This window comes from Pseudoliparis swirei, chromosome 8 (genome assembly GCF_029220125.1).
Source record: "Pseudoliparis swirei isolate HS2019 ecotype Mariana Trench chromosome 8, NWPU_hadal_v1, whole genome shotgun sequence".
Classification (NCBI taxonomy): domain Eukaryota; kingdom Metazoa; phylum Chordata; class Actinopteri; order Perciformes; family Liparidae; genus Pseudoliparis; species Pseudoliparis swirei.
In genome coordinates this window covers 10,796,311-10,813,137 of record NC_079395.1, presented here as the reverse complement: position 1 = coordinate 10,813,137, position 16,827 = coordinate 10,796,311, and the positions used below count along the sequence as shown (strand labels likewise).

The 16,827-nt window shown below is 41.0% G+C and overlaps 2 protein-coding genes across 2 annotated transcripts; one reads left to right on the top strand and one right to left on the bottom strand.

The window, feature by feature from the left end:
- Positions 1–6,909: 6,909 nt before the first annotated feature.
- On the bottom strand, positions 6,910–12,768 carry cpdp (CPD photolyase). The gene is given in 12 exon segments (XM_056420513.1): positions 6,910–7,614; positions 7,708–7,862; positions 7,944–8,065; positions 8,269–8,406; positions 8,881–9,011; positions 9,013–9,068; positions 9,642–9,800; positions 11,023–11,125; positions 11,127–11,194; positions 11,727–11,893; positions 11,985–12,304; positions 12,552–12,768. Coding segments are annotated over 12 exon segments (1,626 nt in total). The 5' UTR covers positions 12,575–12,768; the 3' UTR covers positions 6,910–7,430.
- Positions 12,769–12,852: 84 nt separating this feature from the next.
- On the top strand, positions 12,853–16,644 carry LOC130197690 (UAP56-interacting factor-like). The gene is made up of 9 exons (XM_056420512.1): positions 12,853–13,019; positions 13,184–13,324; positions 13,428–13,591; positions 14,547–14,695; positions 15,006–15,078; positions 15,424–15,479; positions 15,636–15,710; positions 15,904–16,030; positions 16,151–16,644. The coding sequence occupies exons 1-9, from the start codon at positions 12,947–12,949 to the stop codon at positions 16,250–16,252; spliced, it is 960 nt and encodes a 319-aa protein (XP_056276487.1). The 5' UTR covers positions 12,853–12,946; the 3' UTR covers positions 16,253–16,644.
- The last annotated feature ends 183 nt before the right edge of the window (positions 16,645–16,827 follow it).

Here is a 16,827-nt window from a genome sequence, read left to right as displayed (position 1 = left end):
TCTGGACCAAAGGTCCAGGAACATTGAACACCAATGGATGTCAAAAGGGAAAATGTGAGAAGAGAAATGCAATTATGGGAATGGGGTGTGACTTGTATCTTATGTCCTGCGCCAGATCTCATTCAAAGTATCTTTGACATTCACCATAACCCTAAATGAGGGGATTTATTTAGGAGGAATGTAGTTAACCCCTCCTCTTTCTCTAGTTTTCACTTGCACAGCAGCTGCAGCCTCCCGATGTCACAATATCACTTGAGAATTGATGGCAGCTACATGGTTGTTTTAGTGAGAGAGACACAAGATTTTTGGTGAGACAAGGATTTTCTTGATTCTTATAGCAACTATTCACTCTGAGTCTCATTGGTAGCTCCTGAAACAGCATCAGTTGTATCAGAACTTCTTTGAAAGGCTTTTCTCAATGGAAAATATATTTTTCTTTCTCTCCTCCTTACATTGGTGATAGTTTAATTGACAGATGGTATTTCCAGTGTAACAAACCATCTGGCTGGTCAAGTTATCCCTACTTATAAGTACCTGCGTACCTCTCAATTGTAAGGATATAACTCTTTAAGTGGAAGGGGATGTCACCCGAAGATGAACAGACGTTACCCCAAATCTATAGAACCATGTGACTATTAAGAACAAATCAGCATCATTGCTGCAGAGTCTCCTGCTGGATCTCAAAATCCTCCAATGGGATTTGAGTTACTTCAGAAATATTACCAGTGACTAAAATCCCATTTAGAGGGAGAACCAATACATCTGATTGAAGTGGGGGGTAAAATGACGACATGGAGCAGCATTGACCTTTCTGACTTCAATGTTCAGATGAACAATGCAATTATCATTTAAATGGTACAATAGCATTTGTATGCATGGGAAATAAATCTCATTAAATGTCTCACATCAAAATCCTTTCTCTTTCTGTCAGTGTGTTTGTGTAGTGGGGGGGGGGGGGGGGGCAGCGGTGAACAAGGACGCCTCACAGCAGCAATGTTCTGTGTTTGAATCCTTCCTGTGGCTGAATGTGCATATAGCTAATGGGCTCAGGATCGTGAATGTACTTGTTATTGTTTCTGTCGATGAGCATTACATTTCCAGGATGACCTATTAACACGCTTTCACAGGAAATAATGAATGCACAATGGCTCCTGTTTAAAAGGAAGAACATTTGTCTCAGAACGGGTGAAAATGAAAGACAATTAAGTGAAGCAGGGGAATAAACACAAGGCATTGGTTTGTTTATGGAATTTATGACAAGTGGCAAAGTTAATAAGTAAGGTGCTTTACGAGTATTCCCATACATATTTTTTTGATTACTCTTTTGTGCACTTACCTACAATGTACAATATTACTAAAACCACTTTATTTTTCTTCAGGCTGTGAGACTCCTGATTTAATCTTGCACACTCCACATATAATGCAGTGAAGTTAAATAAATGCAGCTAAGGCAGCAAATGGATCGTGTGTGTGTGTGTGTATATGTGTGTGTGTGGGTATCTGTGTGTGTATTTTCTCATGTAGCAGATGAGAATGTTGTTGAGCCCTGTTGTACAAGGACACAAAAAAAGAACCTTGTAATGTTGATTAAAGCTTAATTACTAAAATGATCACTTTAGAAAAAGGCCACTGCCAGGTTGCAAAGATCACCTGCATGTATTGCTTTCTCCAAAGTGCTATTGATGTTTCATGTGTTGAATTAATTGCTTTCACATTTTGGATATTGTATTGAAAACAGTAGGACATATGGATATTCATCAACTCTTTTATTGATGTCCATTACCTGAAGCAGCATTCCCCCCTATTTGATGAAAACATGCAGGTTTTTCTCAGCGTGTACCCTTGAAATGGTGTATGTATACAATTATATGACCTGCTTTTGAACACCACTGCTGTTGGTGAGATGTGTGTTTATAATTAGTCTTTACTCTTGTTTTCATGTTCAGACTATTATCGAGCAACCGGCTCCAGGACCCACGTGTAAACACCAGGGGGAAAGAGTTACCCAACTAGACAAGTTATTTAGATTTACGTCTGCCAAGAAACACTCAAACCTTTCCATTCGGCAGTCTGATCTCAACTTTAGCCGAGACACAGTCCAGGGAAAAAAGTCATTTCCACAAATGAAGATGATAATTCTGGGGCAAAGAAGAAAAATGATTTCACTGGATTCATAATATGGAAAAAAAATGAAATAATGATTAACACATGAGGAGGACAGAACACCAAAATGAGCTGACAGATGGATAATGATGCATCAGGTTGTAATGACACACTGTTCACACTGTGCCTCACTAATGATCAGCAATCTGCCCACAGCCTCCATCACCATAACAGAAGACACTGTTTACCCAACGATTGCACAAATAGACCCATTTAAAGGCCACATCACATGTATCGTCTAATGGTATTCATTCAAGAGTGCGATTATTATTATCATCACCCGTGGCGCTTTGATACGACAATATGAAGCAGACAGTACCATTTAACTTTGAAGTATTCGGTGAGCGGAGCGTGGGCGTTGTGAAAATAAAGCGCATATCAACCCAAATGAGAAATGTGATGCGTTTCATTTTTACTTTCACTCATAGTTGACATGTTGAAAACAGTAGAAATCCAGAATTGGAAACAATAAAAAGTTAATGTGATGAATTACAAAGTTTTGGATTTCATCTCACTAGTTTTCTTCTATTTAAGTATAGTATAGTAGAGTATAGTAGAGGCTCTGGTCAACCCTCTAAAGAGCTGCTATCGATTTACTTCGAACATAAGACGACATTGGCACAAAAGTCTTCATACTTTTTAATGAACTGTATTATGTATGTTGTATCTTCTTGTTTTCTCTCTTTTTTTCTAGTTGTATGTCTGTTATTTTATATGGAACTTGGCATCTGAAATAAAGAATAAATATATTAAACTCAGCTTACATGAAAATGGATCATAACTTAATAACTAACTTCATGAAAAGTAGAGAGTTACACATTTAATGTGGTCTTAATATGCACAGTTAAGGCAACAGGACCACCTATATTAAAGAGACAGTACACTATACAAAAAACATGATTTTTAGTTTACCTGTCATGTTATTTGTTTTGGTTTGAGTTGCCTTATATCTGTGGAGATATCGGCCGTAGAGATGTCGGCCTCATGTAGAATATCATAGAATTATTATTTGGCACGTAAAACGTCAAAACAAAACATTTGAAGGACTCAACAGCAATATATTTTTATTACAAGGTGACCAGTTACAGGATTACAAAGTTACAAGTGTTTTTATTTGTCGTCATACGACATGATTGCACAACAACATTTACATTGTTCTCACAATTTCCTACATAGGAACAAAAAAGAAAAGAAAAACAACGATAACAACACGTTTGATGATTCTGATAATGGTGTTGTTGTTTTCCATATAAGTGATGGCTGAGTGGAGAGCAATGGAGACACCATCTTCCGGTGGATTTCTTGACTGTATCCAAACTGGTGCGGGTCCAGGCTGGCCCGGATGATGCGTTTTATGTGTTGGAGAACCGTTTTAGACAAGACACAGCAGACGGTCTTGAAGCAGATGGGAATACTCTCCTGTGACAGAAATGTGTTGAACATGTCAGTGATGACATCAGTCAGCTGGCTGGCACATGTTCTTAGTACACCACCAGGGATGTTATCAGGCCCCGCAGATTTACTCTCATCAGGGGTTTCCTCACATCCGCTGTGGATACTGACAGTTTCAATCTAGATTTATAAAGAGCATTACAGATAAAATATGTAATGCCTGCCTGGTGCCATGCCGACTACTATTCATACATGTCTGTCATATTTATTGAATGTGTTGTAACTCTGTAACACTGATCATTCTGTACACATGACATCTCTTGCTTCTGTCCATCCTGGAGAGGGATCCTCCATGTTGCTCTCCTGAAGGTTTCTTCCTTTTTATCCTGTGAATGTTTTTTTCAGTTTTTTGGGGAGTTTTTCCTGATCCGATGTGAGGTCCTGGGACAGGGATGTCGTATGTCTACAGATTGTAAAGCCTGTAAAATTTGTAATTTGGGGCTATACAAAATATACTGAATTTAACTGAATATGTATAAATGACTGAATCAATATATATTTTAGATGTTGGTGTAAACTGTGAGCTACAGTACCCTAACTATCTTCTTATGACACCATCATGATGATTTAAGACAAACCCAAGAAGGTATTTTAGAATCACAAAAGCAAATCAATGACAAGAAAGATACAGAGACGGAGGACATGATTGGCTGCAGAGAGGGCGATGAGAGGTGTTTCGTAAGGAGATGAGTTTCAGTGAAGATTGGGTTCTCACTGGAGCTTGAAAGGCAATTCTAGCAAGAATAGTATTCGTTAAAAAAGACAGAGAAGAAGTGAGCCTGACATGTCCATCCCAGAGCGCGGGGGCTCAGCGGGGACTTCATCAGCAGCGCCATGTTTAGAATCAGAACTACAGCAGAGGGAGAGTTTCATGAGCTTCAACTCACCATGGTAAGTTTTTCTTTTGGTGAGTATGTATTTCACATTACATCATTGTTTAGCACTGCTTGCTGTGTGTGTGTGTGTGTGTGTGTGTGTGAGAGTGTGTTTGTGTGTGTCATCTGACAGTCTAAAGACATGTACGTGTAATAACTCTGCACAGTGTGTTCCATGTTCTCCTTGCTATCTGCTGCGTCCTGTGAACCTGAGCAGAATGAGTGATGAGAATGAACGAATGGACAATTACTAAGGGAAGAAACAGCCGGAATACCAACGCATAACCACAGATTCAGGGGCAAAAGTGACTGCATAAGAAATGGATTTTCTTACAAAGAGTCCAGTGAATGATAATGTAAAGAAGTCCATTGGTTCTGCCTCCTTCCTTTAAATTGCTTGTACAGGCCAGTATTGGAGTGTCAAAGCTGAGCCACCACATCAGCTGGCTACCTGCTGCAATGAGCTCACACACACACACACACACACACACACACACACACACACACACACACACACACACACACACACACAACATAACACAAGACTACAGTGAACGTCAGCAATAAGTTATTTGGTGACTGTAATTATTGGTAGATAAAACGGAAAAGGGATATCCACAACACATTGATTAAACTCTGGCAGTGTGTCGCTGTTTTCATTTTCTCCTTGTTAAACCAATCTTAGTGGGTGAGATTAGCTTTTGTCTCAAGTCATATATAAAGCTATTCTACAAACAGACAGGTAAACCCCAGGGCACAGGAGTTCTGGTGTGATTGCATTCTCCTTCTGTTGCTACCAGTCTGAATGAGCTGAAATGACTCATGCAAAGGCAAGACGGGGAAACTCCCCAGGAGAGCAGGAGAAAGTCACGGCTCACATAATCCAATATCTCATTGTTGATGTATATATCCACGCTAGCGGCATGGTCCCAGGGACGACAATGTCCCACCGTGGCGAAACTTTTACATTTCAACAGCTATTAGTTAATTTGCTTTAATGTTTTGTTCAGACAGTCAAGATGAATACGTTGTTGATGCTTACACTTCTCTTCTAGCGTGTGTGGATGGATTGCTATGCAATTTGGTATTTTGCAACTTTGGGGATCCCTTTACTTCACTTTAAGAGCAATTGTTGACTAAATATCTGCAACACTAAAGACACCAATCAGCCTCAGCTCTGTGCTAATTAGCAAATCATAGTGTGATAAAATGCTCAACTAATTAGGTGAACATGGTTTCAATTATACCTGTTAAAATTGTGTACGTAAGCACACATGTCTGTGTGAGGGTGCTATTTAATTGATAATGTGATCATAATACAAAGTCCAGAGACATAATTTATAACCAGCCGGTGAGAAGCCGCTCCAGGATGCACACCACATGATTGGTCAAATTACACAGCTGTGATAATAGCAGGCGTGGAATGAAACCTTGAGATTTGGCTGAGCATTTTTCAGAAGACGATTATCAGCTGCAATAACGATGCCAGCAGCCTGAACCTCAGTGCAGAGTTGTGATTGTATTCGTACACAGCTACGACTACAAGTAGTTTTCTGTCACTCTCCTATGATTTATTAATAAAGCAGCACAGCCAGTGGTCCCCCAGAAAAAAAAGCCTTGAAGATCCTCTTTGAGTCGTGTTGATGTTATGTTCTCTGTTAAAGTGAAATATTGGTATTGCAAAAGGATTATTGTTTCAATGAAACAATATTTCAAAAAAATTCATTGCACATCTGTTTAGTTGTGGCAGAAGAAGAACATCTACTCTCTAATCCTTGTATGTCCCCACTGTTTTCTATTATACGCAATAACATGTTTGACATTGCTTATTGTTATTAATAGACTGCTATAACATCATTTGTATTATATAGACTGCTTTGTGTGTCAACACAATTATATATATATATATTTACATTATATTATATATTATAATAAAACTTTATATATCGTTGACATTGTTTCTCCTTGAAATGAACCAACACAACAAAAGGACTCGCATCATAGGGAAGGTCACATATTGTAATTTGTGTAACTGAAGTACATTGTTACCTGAAGAGGCTTGTTTTTATCCACAGCTGGGGGTACAGTTAATTAGGCTGGCAGATGTGTTTATTATGGGCTTAATTACATCAATGCTTAGTAAAAACATGTTTATACAACAAAACAGTGATTTGGGATAAAGAACATGAGTTTCTCTCAATCAAAAGGGGCTTTTTCACTTTTCTTGGTTAAAGCTCATCTGTAGATGTGATTACATTATTTTGAATGCCACTTGAACTATCTCAAAGCAGGTAGATAACAATATTCAAAGTGTTAAATAATGAATATAGTGAGTAATCATGAATTACATGTTAATGCAATCAGTTCAAAGTGATTGTGGGTGGATGCATTATTTTGAGGGAATAATCAAACAAGTCTGTCAAAGGCAACAGATGCTTTATTCCAGGTTTTACAGATGAATTACAGCTGGAGAATTGTAAATTAATTAAGAAACTGAAATACAAGTGAACAGAAAAAGGTTTGGTAAGAAAAGATGGCTTTCAAGAAAGAGCAGTCAAACTCTCAGAGATCCTTAAAGGAGCATCGTGTGTCATGGAATCAGTTGTTGCAACACTAACATCAAACATTCAAAACAAGTCATATAAAGGATAGCATGAAACAAAGCAAAGATTGAGCTCGTTCTGCTCAATAAATCGGCGTCACAGCTCATGTTCGACAGTTCGCTCAGTCAGCCCAGTTGCCGTTGTTTGTAGTGGCTGTTAACAATGTGACGGCTGTTAGAGCCGACGGCTCAGCCGCTGCCTCGTTGAGCGCCATCCATCAGAGATATGCTCTGAATTTGGGATTTAGCACCTATTTTTTGGACAAGAAAAGCAGTAAAGAAGATGAAATCCTAAAAAAGGCTGTACAATCACTCCCTGATGTAAAGATGTCAGAGATTTAGGCCATCAGCAGTGTATTCGCATCCTTCCAAACATGTACAGGACAGTATTTTCTCTCAAATCCGGCTACATCAAACTTCCGCAGGCAGCCTTTGTAGTTCATGTAGCGGATCTTTCCGAAAACATCTCTCTCTCCCCAACCCCGGTCATGGATGCCACAAATCGACCACATACAACCTGCAGGAGGACCACAGCGAGGAGGGCATGAATGAGAGAGACAAGCTTATTCAATAATTCAGTGTCAAACTGAGAATTGCATCCATGTCCTCACCGCCAAAGCCATGGGGTCCTGGCCATCCAGCTCGTAGCGATCGTTTAGGTACAGAGCGATTGACAGGGCCTCCTCTGGCGAGGTCGTCCACTCGAGAATCTTTTTGGCCCAGTACATCCTCAAGAAACCATGCATCTTCCCCTCAGTGACCATCTGGTACTAATGGAGATAGTGTGACATAAACAACAGTAAGAAACAAGGTTTGTACGATAAAAAGGACGGGCGAGTGAATAAGACGGCGCCTGAGCACCTTTCCAGTTTGTCGTGCGTGGTGGCGTTCTCCAGCTGCTCCCGCGTGGAGAGGTACTCCCGTTTGTCTTTGGCATGATCTTTCAAGCTCTTCTGAGCCCACTCATACGCACCTGAGCCACACACACGTTTTATATATAAAACAAAAATATATAAATATATATAATACATATAAAACAAAAATATATATGTATATGTAAAACTAAGATATCTAAATATATATATATATAATACATATAAAACTAAAATATATAACTGATAACTTTAGGAGCTGAATCATTTGAAACGTACTCTACAAGCTATCATTTAAACTGACCCTCCACGGAGTCATATTTCTTGTTGTCCGTCAGCTCTCTGCGCACAACCAGCTCCTCGATGAAGGAGGCGACAGAATGACCTGCAGACTTCCCACTGTGCTGAACTTGCATCGCCACACGCTGGGCTGACAGGTGGCCTGATGAGGAGTATGAAGAAGAGACGGTTGAAGTGGATGAGAAAAGGCTGACATAATAAAAGGCGATGGTGAAAGAGTTGGAACGAGTACATTTTAAAGCAAACCTATAACTGTGATATGGTGCCCGGGTTCATTCACTTTAAAGTAAGGATGTTGAACGTTAAAGAGCGCACCCATGCTAATTGAAACACAGGTATGCTGATTCCTTCTGGGTGACAGCGACTACCAACCTTTTCATACAACTTGTAATGGAGAGTTTGATAGTCGTCTTAAGCAATTATTTCAAAAGGGAACAAGTGGATGCGTTTTCTGTTTTAACGAAAAGAAAACAAGGTGACACAAGCTCTATTCTGGTATAAGAGTTTAACTTTGAGTTAATACAGGGTTGCAGCAAATGTTTTTGAAAACCATTTGCCCCTCCAAGACCGTATGCATTAAATTCACACTCACAATTGTTCTCATGGTACTACTGACCAAAGCGGATCCAGGGGGACAGCTGGCTGAGGGCAGCAGTGTTTGGGTCGTTGCGGTTAGTGTCAAACAGTTTAAGGCGTACATCAATGAAGGACTCCAACATGGCCATCCCTCTCTTGGTGCCTGGCTGTGTCTCCTACTGCTCGGTCAACCTGCAGGGAGGCCAGGGTTGAGTCCCAGTCTACTGGCTGGAAGGTGACGGTGGGAGAAAACAGGACAAACAATCAGCAGCGGTCACAGCAGAGTTATGAGCCAAGATATACACTCAGGTTGTGTAGAACTGCAAACTTCAAAGAAGTGAAAATGTGATCCTTTCACAGCGTTTATGTTACAGGAGGCTCAAACTAGTGAATTGCATATCTATAACAGCATTGTGGTCAAAGTAAACGTTCTGCAGCTTTAATATCTAGTGCTGGGGAGGAAAATTTAAACTTTGATTGCTTGTATTCACTCATCAATACATGATCTGCAGAGGAGAGGCGAAAGGAAATGCTTTATTGCAGCAATCTTGACTTGGAAACTTCCCTTTAATGACCTTACAGAGGTTTTTCTCACTGGTATTGATTTTTGAAAACACTTCCGAGTCATTGATTATTTTTATGCAAAGACAAATTACGATCTCGTTGTCTTAACCGATCCAAACGTCCTCAATGTGACATTAAAACATAAAAGCATGACTACTTGTTTTGTCTTTACGATAGCATAATAACTTTTAATCTGAACAATTTGAATGTGCCCCTCACTGCTGCTGCAGCTCTTACTTTGTCAGTCCTTGTGGATGTGTGGGCGTGTCTCTCGACCAGAGGAAACTCGGTGAGGATCTCCGGCTACAGCTTTGTGATTTTCCCTCTGATCGTCCTGGCGGCATGCTCAAGCTTAGGTGATGCGACCCAGCAGGGGTCAATATTGTGGGCATCGACCTGTAAAAAGGAAAATTAGGTCTTTTTCTAACACTTTATTTTGTCTTTTCACCAAAGATAGAACACATATATACAGAAATGAAAAACAAATAACAGCAAGAGAAATTAACATAAATAAAAAAGGGGTCTGGTTTGCTCTGTCCTCTCAAAAGCTAAATATAAAGATAAGTCCTGAGAAACATTCGTGTTTTTATCTTGTGTAATCGTTGACGCGTAAACATCGTAAATTTCTCCCACTTCTCACAACATTGCTCCTCTTGAGCTCTTATTCTGTTAGTTACCACTTCCATATCGTATATACACACACGAGTCATTTTTCAACCATCAACATATTTTCAACCATCCATCTTGTGATGGTGGTTCTAGCGTGTGCTATCTCTTCGTAATAGCCATTTTACAAGCTGCCATCAGGATTGTCAGCAGATACCCGTCTTCCCCTAACACACTATCTGTTGTCATATTGCCAAAGTAGAGGAACATACAGGACTTGGGTGCGTCATAGCCAAGAATTTTGACAATAACGTCATGGACATTTCCCCAAAACTGTACAATTTCCGGGCATAGACAAAATATATAGGAAAAATCTCATTTTTAGATTCTTTATTACTCCCCTAATTACAAGCAAATGTCTGTGTATTGCTCAACCATGTTGGGGGAAATGTGGGACACTAAATGTAGACCATTCCTCCAAATATTCAACTATTCATCCTGTAATATTCACACCAAGTTCCTGTTCCCATTTCAGTTTTATATAAAATGTTGTATTACCTAATTTTTCCATCAGATTTTGATATTCGGTTGATATGTTTCTATATTTCTTTGAGTTGTATGTTATTATTATTATGGTTATAATTATCCCATTTGTTCCCAAGTTTGAACAAGTTGTTGTGCTTTATTTCTCTGTCAAAAAAGTCCCTTAATTGAAATGTTCCTGGTTATTTTGTGAATATTTAGCTTTCAAAATCGAAAATTAGGTCTTTTATTCATATAACAGATTTTTTTTAAAATACTGACAATAAGCACTAAATAATTCTATACATATAAAGTGTGAGCGAATTCATTTGCCTCATTTATGTAGATATGTATTTCTTTGTAAACAGGACAAGAAATGAAGCACGTAAATGATAATAATAATAAAGTCAGAAGAGAAATCCAACAAAATATCAAAGGGACAGAATGCAGAGAATCATATCAACACTTTCTCTCTCTTGAGTAAACGTACCTGTATGAGGGGAATGTCCTCTGGAAGACTCTTTTTAACATCCTCCAACCACTGCAGTGGCTCTCTGAGGGGGGTGAAGTCTGTCACCACGGCCCCCAGAGACGAAGCCAGGGAGGATGTCCCCCGCTGATCCATGAAGTAAGTGGAACTGGATGTTTAAGGCTTTGCATTCCTGTTTGGTTTGGGCAGAACAACAAAGTTGAATAGACTTGGCTCGGGCTAAAAGTGCCAAGAAATGTGATATCATGTATTGTACTTGTGTACCTTTTAAATGCCCCCTAAAAACATCACCATACTTTTTGTAACTACATCTACTCTGTGATGTTTTTATTACTATATTATTATTTTCCATTATTGATGATTCTATGAAACAACCATTACCATTAAAGTCCAAAATGCCTGTGGCTGTTAATGCCACCTAATTCAGGGTATTTGTTGACCATAAAAAAAGTAAAGATGGCAACTTTAAAGTACGAACAATGTGTGAAGAATGTTTGAAGTTTTTACTTTCCACTTTAACAATAAATACATCATAAAATAATCAGCTATAATTTTAACAAATAAAACAAAAATGTCCTTTTCAAATGACCAAATAGCTGTAAACTTATAATTGACCTACCTAAGTGTGTGGTGACATTGCTTAATCTGATTGATGTACAAATAAAACAAATGCGTTATTATGTAGGATGTAATGACGTCAATACCGTTGCAACTTCATCCAGACCTTTCAGCAAGAAGCTGTAATGTCTCGGGGTGGACAGCTCGGACTGTGGCACCACGAGGCGGACTGTGGCACCACGAGGCAGACAGACGTGCAGAGGAAGCTTCTACTTCAAAGCAAGCTGCTGTGCATGAACCAGCGCCCAATTATCTGCAGCATGGAGGGAAGCACACACAGAATATGTTATACAATCCAGTAAAGGCCTCTTGTTGCCTCACTTTTGGTTGTTTTATGCGTTTACCTTGTCCTCTGTGTTCCCTTAGCATCCAGTACAGGACACCCTCGGAGTCCTGTTTTATCTTATCTGTGTCAGATAAAAGGCGGAGGCGCTTTTTGTTGAATTTCATCTCCTTGTTGTCGGTCCTGTGCTGCTTCAGAAGCCCCTCCAGCCAGCCTCCAGCGCTCGTGTTCTTCTCCTCCTTCACGGGAGCCACCTTCCGCTGCTTCGCACTCGGCCCTTTAGCAGCAGCAGACGTTGACTTGCGCTTTTTGTCCGACATGATGAGTTGACCCGTGAGTGACTTGGTCAGTGGGGAGAGAACTGAAGCGGGTCTCTGATTACTGAGGACAAGAAAGGTGTGCTGCAGGGTGGACCGCAGTAAACAATGGTGTAAAGACTCACACGTGTCCGTTAACAAACCCTGACAGAAAACATAGAATATACAAACAAGCTTCTGTTGGGAGACAGAAACATAAGGAAACTCTACACGTTAGCTAAATGACAGATACAGGTCCGCGACACCACGAGGACGCCTAGCTAGAGAAGCGTACGCTATCATTCAAACGGCTGGTGCGATGAATAACGTACCTCCTCCAAACGCAGAGCAGCATACAATTAACGTACTTGAAGTACTAACAGTTAAAGACTGAGTCAGACAGGAGTACTTCAAAGAAAACAGCAGGCGACGTTTCAGCAGTCAAGTTGTGAGAAACAAGTTGGCGAGCATCGTATTTCCCTTTATACAACCAGCTACTCGATGTTTTGTAACACTGTTTTTGTTGTATTTGACTACATTTCCCAGAATGCAAATGGAATGTCTTTACGGGGCATGCGCTGCGCCGTTTACGTCCGGGCGACCCTCCCCCGCACCACGGGTGTGTGTCCCTTGGTCTGTTGTAGCGTAACGTTAGCCTTAAAAGGGACGAACAGTTAGCACGGCTGGCCACCAGCGTTAGTATTGTATGCTTGCCGTGCTGTAAAGTATGAACAACGGGGATGTTACAGCTGCTCGGGGGAGAAGACCAGTGGTTCCCGACAAAGTCGACATGTCCTTAGGTAAGGTCTTCGAGAGCAACCAAACCGTTACTCCAGTAACTTTACTACAGTTAGCTCACGTCAACGTTAGTTAGCTGCTCCGGAGTGGGAGGCACGTCCATGTCAGATGCTAGCTAGCTAAATATAGCCTCTGTTTATCGTTGCTTATGTGATGCATTTAACAGATGACATCATTCGGCTGAACAAAAAAGAGCAACAGTTAAAAAGGAGACAGGCTCCTGTGACCCGCCGACCAGTCAAAAAGACGGGCCGCTTCAACCAAGGGAAGGGAGTCGCACCGAGAACAGCCGGAGCCGTCCAGAGAGGTTTGTGCGGACGCTTTCTCGGTCGTCGTTTGCGTGATCGGTTCCCTCTTTTTTTCTGTCGGAACTACTCCGTGTGTCACGTCGCTATTAATATCGTTACCAGGAGGTGGCGCGCCCCGAGGTGGAGCAGCTAAATTAAGAAACAGAAGAGTTCCTCCCCCACCTGGGCGACGACGGGGTCAAGGGGTCATCACGGGACTGGCAGCCAGGCGGCCGGCTGCCCTGCTGAAGCGACTGGGTACCATGAGCAGAGCAGCTATCAACCAGGTAATGGGGGACACGCTGGGGACACCCACATGGGGACACCCACATGGGGACAGGCTACTGGTAGTAGCCGTGGATATTGCTCTGATACCTCCATTGTAGACAGCTGGCATCTAACATTTTCTCAGACTGGAGGACTCATTTATTTATATATATATAGATAGATAGATAGGGATGGATAGCCATTTCTTTTAGACCCTGTATCTGTTATGATGTATGGAGTCTGTAAGTCTGTGTTAATTCATTGTGGATGTTCAGTAGGTAGTCCTTTATCCTGCTGAAATTAAAGGTATACAACCCATCACATCTTTAATAAAGTACAGTTAAACCAGCTGAGGCACCGACAACCTAAGAGGCAACGCACATCACCATGTGGGATCCAGAAGCTACAAACTAACTGCTCCTCTAAATCCTGTTATATATATATATTCAAGGTTAGGAGGGCTTAGCATTTCAGCAGATGTGATTTAAACTTTGAACTACCGTAGACGTCAGCGTTAATGGTATGCTTTACGTATTTGGTTATGTCATCTGACTTTGGCAATTCATTGTTTTTTTCTCATTGTTATGGAGTTCTTCTACATTCTAAATATTTCTAAGTGCATACAAATTAAGTTTGCTCTCATTTAACGATAGTCACTGTCGTCCTCTGTACTACATTAATTTTTAGTTTTAAGGCCCATCACACTTGATTTCAGACGGTATTAAATGGATTCAGCACAGTTCAATTAGTATTAAATCCGGTTTTATTGCTGACTATTGACAACTTATGAAAAAGTAAATCTCAGATTTTAACTAATCCTCTACCTAAACATTTTAATTGGTTTCTTACACTGTTTCACTACCATGAACAAACGGTGTCGGCTCTTGCCGTCTATTATTAGAAGCGGTGCAGCTTTTCAAAAGTTTTGCCTTTTGGTTGTACTGCATCTCTACTTCACTGCACTTCACTTTTCAGAAAACAAGACTGAAAACCAAGTCTTTCAATCAACGCACTGAAGCCCCGAACAGGAAGCAAGAGTTGCAGAGGAGGCCGTACAGGCAGCCAGAGCTTCTGATAGGTCAGAATTCAACAGCGGTCAGGAGACCATTTCAGCTGCGACGACGGTGAGAACTCCTTGATAAAAAAAGTTTACAGCAAACGCATGCTGTCCAACGGTTCACATGCGCTAATGTGTAGTTTTATATGAACACGCATAATTGTGAAGAGCCCAAAGTCAGGGTGTCTCTAGCTACGTCATCACGCACAACTCCGTTTGAAGAGGTCTAATATAGAAAGTAGTTTTCTTTCAAACCGGTGTAGAGAAATGAAGACTCCTCTAAATGTGCTACTTTATTTGGTTGATTGTCCAGCATCACACACGGTACACTAAATACACAACTGTATATTCATTCCTGTTGTGTTGCACTCCTGCAGACCACTGCCGCCTGCCCAGCAGACACGGAGGGAAGCACGTCAGGCCACATTTCTTTTTAACAGAGGACTCGAGGTACTTGACGGGTTACGTGTGACATCGAGAGTTGTTAAATGTAATGCATTTAAAGTTTATTTTGGTTAAATCCATCTCCGGCCTAAATCTAAATCTGTACACATGACATCTATTGCTTCTGTCCAGCCGGGGAGAGAGATCCTCCTCTGTTGCTCTCCTGAAGGGTTTTTCTATTTCTTGGGAGTTTCTCCTGGTCCGATGTGAGGTCCTGGGACAGATGTCGTATGTGTACAGATTGTAAAGCCCTCTGAGGCCAATTTGTGATATTGGGCTATATAAAATAAACTGAATTGAATTAAATGTACCACTTTGTTTATTCCTCTTGTCCATTGCTCCGCTTTACAGGTGCAGGCCCAAGTGCAAAAGACAAATCCTCACAGTCCTCCAGTCAGAACTAAGCAGTGAGTATTCTTGGAGGTCGTGGTCATTTTCGTTCAGTGGCATGTCTGAAGAAGAGAAAATCCCCCTGACATTTACCTTTTGTAGTGGAAAGAAGACTATTGTTTGCAATGTTATATTCTTGTGTGACGCAAGAAAATCATGTGTTTATCCACCAGGTGGGGCACATCGACAACCAGCAATGTGATGTTGACTATTTCAATTGAAAACCCCACAGCCAGGACTCAGCCTGAGTAAATATCACAATCCCTGAATCTTTACACATTTACATTTGTTGGCATAATTTAGAAGATATTTGATTAAGAAAAATGTATTTGTATATTATTGTGGTGTATTGTATTAAACACACAAATACATTTGGACTCATGCATGTTTATAACACACAAGACTCCGCCAGATAAAAGTGACTGACTGACTTCTTCGTAGGCCTCCGTCTGCTTGGACCCTGCATCCCCCAGCGGCCGTCGCTGCTCCCGTTACCATGGAGATAATGGAGAAGAAAATACCAAAAGGAGTGCCTCTGCAATTTGACATCAACAGTGTTGGGAAACCGGTGAGAGCATGCTACTTATATTTCTAATATGCAGGCATAGGACCATTCCCCCCCCCCCCCCCCCACATTGTCTCAAAGATTGCGCAAACTGTTAATGACTCTGCACTTTTCTTTCTCCAGCAAACATCAATCACCCTGAATGAGAGATTCCGCATCCTAAAAGATCAACGCATCACCACAGAACAAGGCGTCAAAGGCAGCCGATTTGTTAGCGTTGGTTAGCCGACAAAGAGCCGGTTTGTCCTTCTCGGACTGCAGTGAGCCTCCTGATGGACGGGATGTGCTGACCCCCTGGCTGATATGAGGGAAGATGATACGAGTGGGACGCGGGTCCAACGTGGGCAACTGTGAGAAGTGTGTCAATGGAAGACTTTGTGAATCCCCATTAATGTTCCATGTTGTGCTCCACTGTTGTGGATGTCCTATACCGGGAAGGCGGGAGCTTTTTCTTTTCCCCCTTTGGACTTGGATCTGTTGACGAATCATGAAAAGTGCTTGGAAGAATTTAATTTCAGAGGGCCGCGATGCATTTGTTCAGGTGGCACGTATGTTCTAAAACCTCTTCAGAATTGTTTTGTAATGTTTCTTCAATAAATTAGTTTCTTTTTAAAAGATATGGTCAACTTTACAGCTTCAGTTTGTAGCACACTGAAAGCACAGCGCCCTCTCCTGTAGTCCAACAGTGCCCTCTGGCTGTAAAACATAAACAAGTGAGGAGCACTTGAAGCATCCAGAAAGATCGGCAACATGTTGTCTGCAGCTGTGTCCTGGTGTCGGTTGTTGGCTTTATGGCGGGT